At 48.3% G+C, this 16,893-nt stretch overlaps 1 protein-coding gene across 1 annotated transcript; it reads right to left on the bottom strand.

The window, feature by feature from the left end:
* Window positions 1-13,786: 13,786 nt before the first annotated feature.
* LOC135967886 (somatotropin-like) lies at window positions 13,787-15,377 on the bottom strand. Its single transcript, XM_065532536.1, has 4 exons — window positions 15,307-15,377; window positions 14,531-14,646; window positions 14,274-14,438; window positions 13,787-14,024 (listed from the first exon to the last, which is right to left on the bottom strand). Exons 1-4 carry the CDS (start codon window positions 15,314-15,316, stop codon window positions 13,827-13,829), a joined length of 489 nt encoding a protein of 162 aa, XP_065388608.1. The 5' UTR covers window positions 15,317-15,377; the 3' UTR covers window positions 13,787-13,826.
* Window positions 15,378-16,893: the final 1,516 nt, after the last annotated feature.

A 16,893-nucleotide genomic window follows, 5' to 3' on the forward strand; every position in this document is an offset into this window, starting at 1 on the left:
ATGGCTAATTTAGAAGCTCCTCCCACACATGCTGGCATCATGCCCCCTGGCTTGTCATGTTTCCCTTCCCACCGTCACCAACACTGTGTGGGTTGTGCACAGAGTGTCAGCCAGAGATATCACCCAACTTGTCCTCTCTTTAAGGAGAAGGTGGGCGCCCTCTGGCAGCACGCCATGGTGGCCAACCTCAACGCAGGGAAGGATATCAGTATAGCCCGTCCTTGAGACCCATACTGACCCTATCCCACTCTCTATCCTATCCCTTTCTTCCACCCCGCATGGTTCCCCTCCACCAAGCAGAGAGAATGTGTGTGTTGCGAAATGGGGCCAAACACAGCCAATAAATTGTGGGGGTTCTGGGCACGATTCAGTCCTGAATTCCACTTTTGCTGACTCCTCCTGGGCCCGCCTGAGGCAGCTGGATGCAGTGCTAACACTGACCACTAGAGGGAACCAACCCTGCCCTTTGCTCTCCCCTTTCCCTGAGCCTTTGGGGGCTTCCCCAGGTCCCTGGGGATGAAGAACCCAGACTCAAGGTATTGCCCCAGCTCCTTGGACCGGCAGCAGAGATACAAACCAAGAAACAGAAATCCCGGGGACAGACAGGAACCACAAGCGTTTCCTCCCCTAGCCCTGAAATCTTCAGAGAATCTCAAAGTTAGAAGAGCTCTTGAAGGTTTGAGTGTCTTTCCCGGTTTTGAAACTCAGAACACATCAGGCCGAAAGACGCCCTATGCAGCCGTGGAAGCCCCTCCTCTTTTTTCTCCTCCTCCTTTCCAGATCTGTATAGAGCTTATCCAGTTGCCAAGGGCCTGCCTGTGCATTCCCACGTCTGACCTTGTCTTGTGAAGGAGGTATTATTATCACCCCATTTCACAGGTCAAGACACTGAGGTTAAGAGAGTCTGACTACATGAGCTACCTCAGCCAGGGCAGTCGATCTCCACAACCTTGCTCTCTTCCCACATTGTGTCATTCAAAGTCCTTTCTCAAGGCGTGGCACGGTGGCTCATGCCTGTAATCCCAGCACTTTGGGAGGCTGAGGTGTGTGGATCAGCTGAGGTCAGGAGTTCAAGGCCAGACTAGCCAACATGGCAAAACTCCATCTCTCCTAAAAATACAGAAATTAGCTGGGCATGGTGGCACAAGCCTTTAATCCCAGTTATTCAGGAGGGTGAGGTGGTAGAATCGTTTGAACCCAGGAGGCAGAGTTTGCTGTGTGCCAATATCGTGCCACTGCACTCCAGCCTTGGGGAAAGAGCAAGTCTCCATAGAAAAAAAAAAAGTCCTTTCTCCAGAGCAGGTAGTATTGTGCTACTCAGTTACATAGTTATTTTAGTTTCTTTCTCCTTCCTTCCTTCCTTCCTTCCTTCCTTCCTTCCTTCCTTCCTTCCTTCCTTCCTTCCTTCCTTCCTTCCTTCCTTCCTTTCTTTCTTTCTTTCTTTCTTTCTTTCTTTCTTTCTTTCTTTCTTTCTTTCTTTCTTTCCTTCCTTGTTTCTTTCTCTCTCTCTTTCTTTCTTTCTCTTTCTCTCTTACTCTTTCTTTCTCTCTCTCTCTCTCTTTCTTTCTTTTTTTTTTTTTTTTTTGAGACGGAGTCTCGCTCAGTCACCCAGGCTGGAGTGCAGTGGCACTATCTCGGCTCACTACAAGCTCCACCTCCCGGGTTCACGCCATTCTCCTGCCTCAGCCTCCCGAGTAGCTGGGACTACAGGCGCCTGCCACCTCGCCCGGCTAGTTTTTTTGTATTTTTTAGTAGAGACGGGGATTCACCGTATTAGCCAGGATAGTATCGATCTCCTGACCTCGTGATTCGCCTGTCTCGGCCTCCCAAAGTGCTGGGATTACAGGCTTGAGCCACCACGCCTGGCCCTTCCTTCCTTCCTTCCTTCCTTCCTTCCTTCCTTCCTTCCTTCCTTCCTTCCTTCCTTCCTTCCTTCCTTCCTTCCTCTCTCTCTCTCTTTCTCTCTCTTTCTCTCTTTCTTTCTTTCTTTCCGTCTTTCTTTCTTTCTTTCCGTCTTTCTTTCTTTCTTTCTTTTCTTTCTTTCTTTCTTTCTTTCTTTCCGTCTTTCTTTCTTTCTTTCCGTCTTTCTTTCTTTCTTTGGAGATGGAGTCTCATTCTGTTGTCCAGGCTGGAGTGCAGTGGCATGATCTTGCCTCACTGCAACCTCCACTTCCTGGGTTCAAGTAATTCTCCTGCCTCAGCCTCTCTAGTAGCTGGGTTTACAGGCACCCTCCACTATGGCAGACTAAGTTTTGTACTTTTTTATTAGAGATGGGGTTCACTATGTTGGCCAGGCTAGTCTCAAACTCTTGACTTTAGGTGATCCACCCTCTCTGGCCTCCCAAAGTCCTGAGATTACTGGCATGAGCCACCGCTCCTAACCCAGTTATTTCAGCTTCTAAATCCCTCTGAGTGCAGGGATCCTGCCCCCAACACAAGGGGATCTTTGCCTCATTTTGTCTTTCCATAAGGGGCAGATTGTTCTTTATTCCCAGGTGAGAATAGCGCAGTGGCATGGGGTGCCTTGTGGAAACCTCACAACAGGACAAGGCGAAGGCAGAGAAAGCCAGGACTGAGCCTCCTGTCTCCTGGTGCCCAGGGTTGGGGTTGTTTCACTGTCATCTGGAGGTCACAAGCATCAGATGCCCCCAGAGATGAGAGCAGGAAAGAACATCCTCACGGGCACTGAAATCATGCCCCGCTGAATTTAAGAGCATCTAGCACTTGACGCTGTAGAAACACAAGCAAGGAAACAAGGAAACGTTTCTAGAAGTGGTTGACTGTGGTGTTGGCAACCAACATTGAAAACCCACAGCCCTGTGGCCCAGGATGTGAATGCTGTGGCCCTGCCATCTCCCCACTTTCAGAGCAGAAGACAGGGCTCCTTTTTCTGCCGTCATTCCCGAAGCATTACCCGACCAGCGCCCCAGACTCATCATCTACTGGGAGTGCACTGGGCTGTGGGCTGTTCTCCAGGCAGGGCTGCAGGAGGGTCCAAGAGCAGTGTCATCAATGGTACCAGCTCTGAGAAAGATGGGGCCAAGAGAGGGTGCACACACCACTTTCCCCATTCTCCTTCCAGCACCAGCAAAGAAGAGGAGCCAGGTGGGAACGGAGGAGGGTCCCTGAGCTCCACGTAGCTTCTGCCTCCCCCACCATCCTTTCTCCAATGTGAACTGGGACAGACGGCACCCCATGACAGGGTCTTTTAGCCAGTGCTGGGGACTTAGATGTGGATTTTCGGCCATGGAAGAAGTCTCCAGCTGCCCTTAGGAATGAGGGCAGCAGGGGCCCTAACTGGGGACCACTCCAGAACTGCGCAGGTGGGCACAGGGCTGGCGAGGCTCCCCAGACAGGTTACTGCCAGAAGCACGTGGGATCAGCCAGGGCAGGGGAGTGTCTCTTCTCACCTCTCCACTTCTGTTGACCCCAGAGTTATGGTGACTCAGAGGACTCCAGGGACCCCTGGGGAAACAACTTTACAAAGGGTTACCATGGCAACCATGGACCAGAGGGAAGAACTGAGGCCCACAGGTGTGGGTAGAAGTTCGTTATCCTTTTCTCTAGTCTCGATCTTCCCAGGGCCTTGAGCAATGGAGACCATGTCCATCATTCATTGCTAGTAAAAAATCAACTTTGAGGTAGACTTGGGATTTTCCTGACAGTCCTGGGAAGTGGCCCACTGTTGGGGCATCACTTGGGGCCAGATCCCTGGCTCCTGCAGGCTGAGAGACTACCCAACAAGAGCCTCCGCATGGCCAGTGGGGAGAGACTGGGCTTCGCACTTCTGGTATCAGCTTCAAAAGGCTCAGGATAGGTCAGATGCGGTGGCTCACAGCTGTAATCCTTCCACTTTGGGAGGCCGAGGCAGGTGGATCATGAGGTCAGGAGTTCAAGACCATCCTGGCCAAGATGGTGAAACCCTGACTCTACTAAAAATAGAAAAATTAGCCTTGCGTGGTGGCACTGCCCCTGTAATTCTAGCTACTGGGGAGGCTGAGACACAAGAATTGCTTGAACCCGGGAGGCAGAGGTTGCCGTGAGCCAAGACTGCACCACTGCACTCCAGCCTGGGCGACAGAGTGAGACTGACTTTGTCTCCAAAAAAAAAAAAAGAAACAAACAAAACAAAAGAAAAGTAGAAAAATCCCCATCTCTGAGTTCACCATTACCTAGCTCCTTATCCACTGAGATGCAAAAATGGGAAGCAGGGGCCCCAGGGCCACCAGGGACAGAGCAGCATTATCATTTAGTCTGAATCCATAAAAACAACCTAGGTTTCATCTCGGACTCCCTGCTCATAGGGAAGGTGGGAAAGAAGAGTTGGCAAAAAGCAGGGAGCTGCTAGTGCTCCCTCAGGAAGGAAAACTGTTGGGTGGAGTGGACAGCATTTGGGTGAGGGGAGGAGAGGGAGCAGGGTGTGAAGGGAGGGAGGGAGTGTGGTGCACTGAACTCGGCTGTTTGGGAAACTGTTTTTGTAGACAAGCCACGGTTAGAGGAACCCGTTGCTCTGGCAAACAGACCTCACTGGAAGGGATGGAACACATGCTCGCCTGTGTCCCAAAGGGAAACCCAGCTTCAGCCTTGGTGTGTACCCGGAATGGGGTGGTCGTTGACTTTGAAGTGCCACAGAAGGCAACCCAGAGCCACACCGGAACCTACTGCTGCACAGTCACTAACCAGCTGGGCTCTGTCAGCAAAGACATTGCTGTCATTTTTCAAGGTAACCTTTGCTGCCCTGCTGTCAGGCGCAGGATGGAAACCCCTTAGGGGTTTGGGATTCTTAACCAAATGTGAAAATCAGAAAGATTCTACTAGGTTGGGAAGAATGAGACTCAGAAGTGGGCCTGGTGGGCGATGGTGGGTGATCCTCGTACTTTGTGGCCTTCCTAACTCAATCTTCTGTGCTTGGACAGGACTGGATGAAAGAATCAGCTCTACCCTCTTTGTCGTTATTACCGTTGCCCTTGGAGTGGGTGTCATCACCATAGCACTGTATTTGAGCTATCGGCCCTGCAAAGTGGACCGGGGGAAATTGCTCTATAGACAGAAAGAGGAGGACAAAGAGGAAGAAAGCCAGTTTGCTGTTGAGGAAGAGAAAAGTACAACTCATATAATTGACAGCTATTTGATTGAATGAGACTTCTGCTACTGTGGTTTCCCAGGGAGAAGGGATAGAGGAGAAAGGAAGAAACAGAATGGCAGGCTGCATTTCCCTTTGTGTTCTTCTGTCTGTAAAATAGTGTTTCAGGCCCCCATATCCCATGTGTCCAATATGTCCAGAAGCTCACCTTTCTCTCTCTGTCACCTTTTTTTTTTCCAAGATAGAGTCTCGCTCTTGTTACCTAGGCTGGAGTGCAATGATGCGATCTTGGCTCACTGCAACTTCAGTCTCTCGGGTTGAGGTGATTCTCCTGCCTCAGCCTCCCCAGGAGCTGGGATTACAGGTGCACACCACCACAGCAGGCTAATTTTTGTATTTGTCTTAGAGGTGGGGTTTCACCATGTTGGCCAGGCTGGTCTCATACTCCTGTCTTCAAGTGATTCGCCTACCATGGCCTCCCAAAGTTCTGGGACTACAGGTGTGAGCCACTGCGCCCAGCCACCTTTCTCTTTTGATCTCACTCTAGTCATTAGGAATCTCAGTCTCAATGTTTGATTTTTTTTTTTTTTTTTTTTTGAGACGGAGTCTTGCTCTGTCGCCCAGGCTGGAGTGCAGTGGCCGGATCTCAGCTCACTGCAAGCTCCGCCTCCCGGGTTCACGCCATTCTCCTGCCTCAGCCTCCCGAGTAGCTGGGACTACAGGCGCCCGCCACCGCGCCCCGCTAGTTTTTTGTATTTTTTAGTAGAGACGGGGTTTCACCGTGTTAGCCAGGATGGTCTCGATCTCCTGACCTCGTGATCCACCCGTCTCGGCCTCCCAAAGTGCTGGGATTACAGGCTTGAGCCACCGCGCCCGGCCCAATGTTTGATTTTTAAGAAGGCCTCTTGTGCCTTGCCAGTTGCATCATCAGTCCACTCTTAGATCTTAAAAAACAAACAACAAAAAAAGAATCTGTCCTTTCCTCATGCTTCGCACTGCCCTTTTCTCTTAAACATCATACTAAAGTCAGGCACATCTTAGAAATGCAACTCATATTTCATGGTTTTCTGATTTCTAACTGGGAACTCAATTTGTAGTCCAGGGACAGGACTTTGAAGGGAGTAAGTATCAAATACGGGGCTAGGAGTCAGAGCTCTGTTCCCATCTCCACTTTTCCTTGCTCCCCTGACCTGGGCTTCTGGAGTGCCAGCTCCCAGAGATGAGCTTGTTGACATCATTAAGGATCAGTGGCAAGCTTCAACTCAGTAACCATCTGTTGTAGGTCTTGAGGGAGTATACAGATGGTAAGAAATTCCACTTTGGGCCGGACAAGCATCCTATCTAGCCCAGTGTTCTGTCTGTGAAGTAGAAGGTAGAGTTCTTCCATGGAATTGGCCTCATAGGTTAAGCACTCCAAACATCTCTGAATTCCTTTTGATAGAGAGATCAACTGTGAGTTCGCATTTGCCAGTTTTCTTTTTTTTACCCATATGGGTGTCTAGGTTAGAGTTCCAATGTTTACTCTCCCTTTTCATCTGTCTGCATATTTTCATCTGTCTGCAAACAATGTCCCTGAAGCTTCAAGAGGAATCCTCTTGTGAAAATGTTCATATGATTTTATGATTCAGCTTCCTTCCCTGTCTTTGGGAAAGAGTATATTCACCCTTGGAGAAGGCATGAGGAATCATAAAACCAGATCTTTTCTCCCAAATCAGTCAAGAAATGTTCACTGAAATGTTGCTGTGGTAAAAATAAAAGTGATTTTGTGATACCAAATGCATTTCCCTTCCCTTCTGTGTCATTGCTGAAAGCTCTTATTATGTCAAATAGTTGCATTTTATAACTTTTCTTTTTTGTTTTTACATGGAGTCGCACTGTGTTGCCCATGCTGGAGTGCCGTGGCGTGATTTCGGTTTGCGTCAACCTTCAACCTCAGTTCAAGCAATTCTCTGCCTCAGCCTCGCAAGTAACTGCAATTACAAGTGCTTACCACCATGCCCAGCTAACTTTTTGTGTTTTTAGTGGAGACAGGGTTTCACCATCTTGGCCAGGCTGGTCTTGAAGTCCTGACCTTGTGATCCACCCACCTTGGCCTCCTAAAGTGCTGGGATTACAGGTGTGAGCCACCGCTCCCGGCTGCATTTTATAACTTTAAGTACAATTTCAAAGGGAATAACACGGTGTTGATAGCATAAACAACCAGCCCAGGTTAGGGTGTGCATTAGCTCAGGGCAGCAGACTATTTTACCTGTTTCAAAAGTGAAAATCAGGCCAGCGGCGGTGGCTCACATCTGCAATCCCAGCACTTTGGGAGGCTGAGGTGGGCGAATCACTTGAGCCCTGGAGTTTGCAAATAGCTGGGGCAACATGGCAAAACCCCATTTCTTAACCCACATCTAGTGGCACGTTCCTGTAGTCCCAGCACTTGAGAGTCTGAGGTGGGAGGATCACTTGAGTGCGGGAGGTGGAGGGTCGCAGCGAGTTGAGATCATGCACTGCACTCCAGCCTGGGCTACAGAGCCAGACCCTGTCCCAAAAACAAATCAAAGGAAACAAAAACGAAAACTAGAGTTCAGATTTCCAGATAGAGAGAGGTGCATAGCTTTCCAAATAGCAGATACTAGCCAGAAAAAACGGTGGCATCAGACAGCAGAGGGAAAACATTTTCCCATTCTTCCCAGACCTCCTCTCAGTCTGGTGTTATAGATTAAGAGTAAAAATAACCCTTTGGTTTCATCACATGCAAGGCTGTGGGGATACAGCAGTGAACAAAACATTGTCCCTGGCTTCCACAAATGTATTAGGAAAGCTATTTAGACAAATAAGTAGGAGATTACATTTGTGCATGAACTCCTATGACTGGGCAGACAGATTGTTATGAGAAAGCATAACTCGGATCAAGGAAGGCTTCCTGGAGGGACATGAAGTATCTTGACTTTGCAAAATAGCATCATCCCCGAACATGACCTTTTCAACCTGGATGTTTCCACTAGGTGGAGCTACTGCTCTCTCATCCTGTGAGTCTAATATAAATCATCCACTTTCCCAGAATTGAGCATTTGGGGAAGTAAGTTAAGAAGCAGGTTTCAGAGACAGGAGTATAGAGCCGCCCCATCCGGGGATCCACAGCCATTTCGGTGTCAGGATCAGCTGCATCAGGGCTGTAGTTATCCTGTATCTGCAAATGCTGCCTCATGGCCTCAGTGCCTTGAAGCAGAGCGAATCCAAAAAGGAAGGGAAAAATGAGCCAGGCGTGGTGGTGTGCACCTGTAATCCCAGCTGCTGGGGAGGCTGAGGCAGGAGAATCGCTTGAACCCGGGGCGCGGAGGTTGTAGTGAACTGAGATGGCGGCATTGCACTTCAGCCTGGGCAACCGAGTGAGACTCCCGTCTTGAAGAAAATTAAAGCAAAAACAAACAAACAAATACAAAACAAAGCAAACAAAACCAAAAAGGGAGGAAGAAGGGGGCCACTTGGACTTTCTAGTTCCAGCAGGGAGAGCCTGGAGGCTTAGCCGGCTGCTGCCTTTGCTTGTCACTGCCACAGGGTGTCAGTGTTGACAGATGGTCCCACACAGTACCATCAAACCAAGTGGGTCTGCAGATCTGGGTTCCCAGCTGCTGTGGATCTCTGAGGAGGAGGATCTGCTTCTTCGGGGCCTGGTCCAGCTGCGGGTGTCCTCTTGCTTGGGTTTCCAGGGTTCCAGTTCCTTCCTGAAGGATATTCCCCACCACCAGGGGTCAGGCGCCCCTTCTCTTTGACTCTCTTTTTTTTTTTTTTTTTTTTGGAGACCGAGTCTCGCTCTGTCTCCCAGGCTGGAGTTCAGTGGCGCGATCTCGGCTCACTGCAAATTCCACCTCCCGGCTTCAAGCAATTTTCCTGCCTCAGCCTCTGGAGTAGCTGGGATTACAGGTGTGCGCCATCACGCCCGGCTAATTTTTGTGTTACTGGTAGAGATAGGGTTTCATCATGTTGGCCTTGTTGTTCTCAAACTCCTGACCTCAGGTGATCTGCCCACCTCCCAAAGTGCTGGGATTTCAGGCTGAGCCACCATGCCTGGCTTCACTGATTCTTAAAGCAGGAAGGGTCTCACATTTCTCTTCCAGTATAATAGAGCTTCTGAGGGTAGCTGCCTTCATTGTCTATAGGAGGAGGCCCTAACCCCTAAATGGTTTTGATCATATTGTTTCTGAACATTATAACAATCAGCTTAGGCTTAAGTTACAGCTACCTTGATTATCTCCAGAGGAAGAGTGGCCTTTAATGCTCCAAAAGTTTATCGTCTTTATTATTATTTTTGAGACAGAATCTTGCTCAGCCACCCAGCTGCAGTGCAGTGGCCTGATCGGCTCAGTGCAACTCTGCCTCCTGGGCTGGAATGATTCTTGTGCCTCAGTAGCTGGGAATACAGGTGTGTACCACCACACCTGGCTAATTTTTATATATTTAGTAGAGATGGGGTGCCACCATGTTGGCCAGGCTGGTCTCGAACTTCTGACCTCCTCCCGCCTCAGCCTCCCAAAGTGCTGAGATTACAGGTGTGAACTACCGTGCCTGGCTGTTTATCTTCTCAAGGATGGTCAGGGTGGCATTCTGGTGTCTTTCTCTCTAGACCCGAGAAAGCATAAGTTATATCTTTAGTGGGACTTCTTACCATAGGATTAATAATAGTATTTACCTTAGAGAGTTATAGTTAGAAAGAAATGACCTAATACTTGTAATAAAGTAACATGGTACTGGAGACATGTGTTCACATTTGTTGGTTTTTATTATTACACTGATAATTCTGGTGGGAATTAAGCACATCATTATAATCACAGTAAACTCAAAGGGAGAATCAGAAATCCATGGTAACCTTGAGGGCCATCAAAAGTCATAGACACCGTGCACAGCTTTCCGATTTTTCTAGTCTTTTTCTTGCTCCTTCCACTACTTTCCCCCCAGTTTGGTCCCCTAAGATTTAGAACTACTAGTAGGGTGACCAGTCCTATTAGCTGAGTTTGCATTGAGCTGAGGGATTCTTCAAGGAACGTGGGACTTTTAGTGTTGACATTGAGAAAGTCTGCTGAAAACCAGGACAAGTTGGTAACCCTAATCCCAGCGGTGCTCATTTTGTGCCTCAGCATCCAGGGCCTTCTGAATTAAAGAAGCAGCCAGGCAAAGTATCAGCTTGTCTTGGCCTAGAAGCCCAGACCTGATAATTCAGAAGAAAAGGGAACGGATAAGTTCTGCTCTCAACTGTGTATAAAGGGAAAAAACCCACCATGTATATTTCGACAATGCTCATGGAAGAAATTCAGAAGTGGTCATTTTTAGGTTAGGGTAAATTCAGAAAAATGACAGAGTCAGGAAAACATTATCCCAGAGGTCAAGAATGACTCGAGCTCTGCCTACTGAACTCTTCCTTGTGCCAGTCTTGCTAATTTTATCTTCAGGGAGAGTTTTCATTAGAAAATACCATTAAGGGTCAGGCGCGGTGGCTCATGCCTATATTCCCAGCACTTTGGGAGGTTAAGGCGGGTGAATACCTTGAGGCCAGGAGTTTGAGACCAGCCTGGCCAACATGGTGAAACCCTGTCTTTACTAAAAATACAAAACGTAGCCCTGTCTGGTGGTGCACGCTTATAATCCCAGCTACTCAGGAGGCTGAGGCATGAGGATCATTTGAACCCAGGAGGTGGAGGTTGCAGTGAGCTGAGATTACACCACCACACTTCAGCCTCTGTCTCAAAAACAAAAATAGACTATTAACATTTTTTAGTTGTGAGAAGATATAAAAATTTCCATCTTAACCATTTTACGTATATAATTCAGTCACGTCAAAGTACATTCACATTGTCATGCAACCATCACCACCATCCATCTTCAGAACCCTTTTCATCTTGCACAGTCTAAATCCTTTGCTCATTAAATAGCTCCCTATTCCCTTCCTCCCCACAGCCTCTGGCAGTCACCATCCTACTTTTTGTCTCTATGAATTTGACTGCTCTGAGTACCTCATATGACTGATATCAGACAGTATTTGTCTTTTTGTGACTGGCTCAAGAGAAACACATTTTAGATGACTGGTTGGAATTAGGAGCAGGTGGAACCACAACTGGCCCAGGCCTCTCATCTTTTTCTCCTTTTTCCCTGTTCCACAAATACAACAGCTGTGGACACGTGGTCTCATCTCTGCGGTCCCTAACACAGTGGTTATCAACCTTGTTTACATATTAGAATCCCCTGGGAAAGTTTTCAAACTACTCTTGCCTGTACCAGATTCCAGGCTAATTATGTCAGAATCTCAGAGAGTGAGGGCTTACCTATGCATCGTTTACAAAACACCCTAGGCATCTCAAATTTGCAGTGGAAATTGCTGTCCACAGCAAGTTGATGAGCTGAAATGTGGAATAACAGTGGGTAAATCAAAAGAGTTTAAAGCAGATGGTCTTTAAGGTCTTTTTATATTAGAAAATGTGCAAAGTCATGTAGTATCTTTCTAATTCTCACCCAGCAGTGGTTGAGTGGATTCACCTACACCCGAGGGGAGCTGGGCGGACAGTCTCTGGAGTGTTGCTCCCCCTGCAGTTCAGTTATATGTTACGACCACCCCACTTTAGAACCCTCTTAGTCACCCAGGTAGGCGCTGGACATTGTCATTCCCCTGTCACGTGCAGTCAACAAATACTTACAAAGATGGGTCACCTTTCCTTTAAAAACACGCAAGCCAAGAGATAATGATAATTGTGTTCATTCCATTGACTTCTAAAGACCGTGAGATTTCTAAATAATTTTAAGGCCGAATGAAGGACATTGCAGGAATATTGATTCCAGCTCCGTACAAGAAATAGTTTTCTGCAGTGAGAGTGGTTTAATAGAATGAGGAGCCTTGTGAAAGTGATTCCTTTGGTTCTAGTGCTACACACTTGTATTTGGAATATTGACTTTAATGAATGCCGGAGGATAAGATTCGCAAAGTAGAAGAAACTAGACTGACTTATGAGGCCCTTCTAACTCCAAAATGCCATGAGTTTAAAGCCAGATAGTAGAAGAACGACGTAAGATGCAGGAATGACTTCTGAACTGAGAAATGCAGCAGCTCCAGAGTTCTGATTATTTCAGCTTTCAACCACTTCCCAAAGACTGAGTTATTAACTGTAAAATAGCCAAAAATGAACACAAGTGGGTCTTGTTATCAAGAAAATTTATTATAGTACATAAGAATCAGAACTTCTAAAGAAGATTAATTAGGGAGTTGATTATTTGCATTGCAGAATAATTCCTGACTTCATGAAATCATTTTTGGATACTAGAGTTCCTGTGAGCATTTTAGTATGGATTTATAGGTCACCAGTCACTTAGCCAAAGTGCTTGGGAGAGTAAAATCTTAACCCTAAAGAGCTAATCACCACTCTTTAGTGCTTATTTGGAAATAATAAACATCTGATATGTTTGTATTTCCTTATTGTCATTAGAAAAACAATATAATTTCACTACAGGTGTTTAGACATGCCATCAGAAAACACAAAACATCCAAAAATTCAATGCAGAAATAACTACAATTTGAGTACTATAATATGTCAAAAATATCGTTGCATTTAATCCTCAAATAATCCTTGTAAAGCAATATTATTATCTCAGCTTGGTGAAGTAATTTATTCAGGAGCAACAAATGACGTACAACCCAAATCTTTCTGATTCTTTCCCTTACACCAAGTTACCCCAATCAACATCACTTAGAACAAACTTGCTCACAAACAGCTTGGAGACCATGTGTGTTTGGGTTAATTTTTGCCCTTAATATATTTTCAGTATGTGTTGCCAGTGTTTAAATGTTAGATTTCACATAAAAGCCTGGATGTCCTGGCTGTCTCAAAGAATCAGAAGGTCTGGAAGCCCAGTCCCTGCAGTCCTGATGGTGACAGGCTGGGTGGGTCCTACCTCAGCAGGGGCTTGAGTTCTGTAGATTGTGCTGGTTCCCACCCGTCTGTGTTGCATTCCCCAAAGGAAAGCGAGTGTCATCGGGGATTTATCCCCTCCCATCCAGCCCTCATTGCTTACGTTGTTATCTACCTGACACCTGTTGTCACTGCATTTGCAACCCCAAATAAACTCTCTCTTCCACTTCCCTTGGCCAAATTCAGATCCCAAATGCTCTGGTTCTGTACGTCTCCAAGTAATTTTTGCATTGTTCTCATTTCCCAAGAGTAGTTGGGCTTAAGGAAAATTCATCATAAAATTCTTCTGCACAGAAGTAGTTCTATGACATTGTTTCCTCTCCTGTTGGGGAGTTTTTGCCTCTGCACTTAATAGCCCTTCTTGTTTTCATTTCTTCCCGCTCCTGGAGGGCCAGGTTTGGTGTTACTGGTGATGGTGGGGGAGGAAGAAATGCCTTCAAGTCATCTCTGGGATGACTAATGAGCTATGACCAGCAAGCTGGGACCACTGAGCTGGTGGAATGGCCTTAGTGAGTAACAGACTGCAGTGATGTGTCAGCTTTCTTCTGGCCCAGGAACAGTCAAATCTTTTATATTTCAGCGGCCTGGTTCCCAATAGACCCTGCAGGCCCTACAGGTCATCTTCCCAAGCTGCCCCTTGCTCCATACCACCCCCTTCCACCCCAAAATATTATAGAAGGACACCTAGCCAGACAAAATGATACAACTTAATTTTATTAGGACATGGCTGGTGGGCACTGGAGTGGCACCTTCCGGAGCCAGGAGAGGCACTGGCAAGGGGTCACAGGATGCCACACGGGCACCTAGAAGCCACAGCTGCCCTCCACAGAGCGGCACTGCACCATGCGCAGGAATGTCTCGACCTTGTTCATGTCCTTCCTGAAACAGTGGAGCAGCCAGTAGTTCTTGAGCAGTGTGTCATCATTGTGCGAGTTTGTGTCAAACGTGCTGTAGGTCTGCTTGAAGATCTGCCCAGTCCGGGGGCTACCATCTTCCAGCCTCTGCAAAGTGAAGGAAGAGAAGGAGAGGCCAAGTGCTTGGTCACTGTTCCCTCCCTGTCTCATTCATTCATTTTCCTCCCTCCCCTCCAAGGGAGAAAGGCCTGGAGGATTCACCAGGGGAAATGAAGAATAAGGTGAGTTCTCTTGGGTCAGTGCCTGACTGCTAAAAAGAGGGCAGCAGTGTTTCTCTCCCCCAGCCCGCGAAGCCAGTGAGGTTCCAGGGTTGGGGACCCCTGGCGCCACCCTCACCCCCATCAGCGTTTGGATGCCTTCCTCTAGGCTTTTTAGGAGGTCATAGACGTCGCTGTCTGAGGTGCCATACACCAGCCTGTTGGCAAACACACTCCTGAGGAACTGCACGGGCTCCAGCCAGGACTGGATGAGCAGTAGGGAGATGTGGAGCAGCTCTAGGTTCTGCAGGGGAAGGACGGGAAGTGGCTGTGCTGCCCGTGGCTCTGACCACAGGCCTCCCCCATCCCCGCCTGGGGGAGAAGGCATCCACTCACGGATTTCTGTTGTGTTTCCTCCATGTTGGAGGGTGTGGGAATAGACTCTGAGAAGCAGAGGGAGGTCTGGGGGTTCCGCAGGAATGAATACTTCTGTTGCTTTGGGATATAGGCTTCTTCCTAGGAGGAGGACCCCGCCACCAAGAAGGACTGCCGGTTTCTATGCTGGAGACCAGCTCCCATTGTTACTTTTCTGGGAACCTCACTCAGCATATGCTCATCTTCCTGCATTTTCGCTTCAGAAAACAACCCTGAACTCCTTAGTCTCCTCCCATGACTTCCCAGGGGGGAAAGTCACCCCTTCTTGCCACCCCAGACGCGCACCCATTCCCCAAGAGCTTACAAACTCCTGGTAGGTGTCAAAGGCCAGCCGGTGCAGGCGATAGGCGTGGATCATAGCGTTGTCAAAAAGCCTGGATAAGGGTACGCTTGGGACCCTACCAGCCTCTTGAAGCCAAGGCAGGCAGAGGAGGGCAAAAGCCAGGAGCAGGGACGTCTGGGAGCCTGGGGAGAAACCGGAGGACAACGGAGGAGGCCGAGAGCAAGAGGCCAGCACTGTCCCTGGCCCAGGAGCTGTTTTTTTTTTTTTTTTTCCCTCTCTCTCCATCCCTCCAGGGTCCAGGAACATTGTGAGATTGGCCAAATATCTGGGCTTAGATGGTGATACTCACATTCAGAAGCCCCAAACCTGAGGATTAGTTTCCCCGTCCCATCTACAGGGCGCCGCCTCTTCCTTCGGGACACATCATGTGGAAATGGATTTTACGGGCGCTTACCTGCAGCCATTGCAGCTAGGTGGGCTGTCCACAGGACCCTGAGTGGTTCGGGGAGTTGGGCCTTGGGATCCTGGAGTGGTCTCTTTTGGGCCCTTTTTATACCCTAGCCCCTTATCTCTCGCTGCTTGACCCCACCTGTTTCTCTGTACGTTTATGCATGGGACCACTGACGTGCCTGTGCTAATGGCTAATTTAGAAGCTCCTCCCACACATGCTGGCATCATGCCCCCTGGCTTGTCATGTTTCCCTTCCCACCGTCACCAACACTGTGTGGGTTGTGCACAGAGTGTCAGCCAGAGATATCACCCAACTTGTCCTCTCTTTAAGGAGAAGGTGGGTGCCCTCTGGCAGCACGCCATGGTGGCCAACCTCAACGCAGGGAAGGATATCAGTATAGCCCGTCCTTGAGACCCATACTGACCCTATCCCACTCTCTATCCTATCCCTTTCTTCCACCCCGCATGGTTCCCCTCCACCAAGCAGAGAGAATGTGTGTGTTGCGAAATGGGGCCAAACACAGCCAATAAATTGTGGGGGTTCTGGGCACGATTCAGTCCTGAATTCCACTTTTGCTGACTCCTCCTGGGCCCGCCTGAGGCAGCTGGATGCAGTGCTAACACTGACCACTAGAGGGAACCAACCCTGCCCTTTGCTCTCCCCTTTCCCTGAGCCTTTGGGGGCTTCCCCAGGTCCCTGGGGATGAAGAACCCAGACTCAAGGTATTGCCCCAGCTCCTTGGACCGGCAGCAGAGATACAAACCAAGAAACAGAAATCCCGGGGACAGACAGGAACCACAAGCGTTTCCTCCCCTAGCCCTGATATCTTCAGAGAATCTCAAAGTTAGAAGAGCTCTTGAAGGTTTGAGTGTCTTTCCCGGTTTTGAAACTCAGAACACATCAGGCCGAAAGACGCCCTATGCAGCCGTGGAAGCCCCTCCTCTTTTTTCTCCTCCTCCTTTCCAGATCTGTATAGAGCTTATCCAGTTGCCAAGGGCCTGCCTGTGCATTCCCACGTCTGACCTTGTCTTGTGAAGGAGGTATTATTATCACCCCATTTCACAGGTCAAGACACTGAGGTTAAGAGAGTCTGACTACATGAGCTACCTCAGCCAGGGCAGTCGATCTCCACAACCTTGCTCTCTTCCCACATTGTGTCATTCAAAGTCCTTTCTCAAGGCGTGGCACGGTGGCTCATGCCTGTAATCCCAGCACTTTGGGAGGCTGAGGTGTGTGGATCAGCTGAGGTCAGGAGTTCAAGGCCAGACTAGCCAACATGGCAAAACTCCATCTCTCCTAAAAATACAGAAATTAGCTGGGCATGGTGGCACAAGCCTTTAATCCCAGTTATTCAGGAGGGTGAGGTGGTAGAATCGTTTGAACCCAGGAGGCAGAGTTTGCTGTGTGCCAATATCGTGCCACTGCACTCCAGCCTTGGGGAAAGAGCAAGTCTCCATCGAAAAAAAAAAAGTCCTTTCTCCAGAGCAGGTAGTATTGTGCTACTCAGTTACATAGTTATTTTAGTTTCTTTCTCCTTCCTTCCTTCCTTCCTTCCTTCCTTCCTTCCTTCCTTCCTTCCTTCCTTCCTTC

The sequence above is a fragment of the Macaca fascicularis genome, chromosome 16, assembly GCF_037993035.2.
Source record: "Macaca fascicularis isolate 582-1 chromosome 16, T2T-MFA8v1.1".
In the NCBI taxonomy this organism is placed as follows: Eukaryota; Metazoa; Chordata; class Mammalia; order Primates; family Cercopithecidae; genus Macaca; species Macaca fascicularis.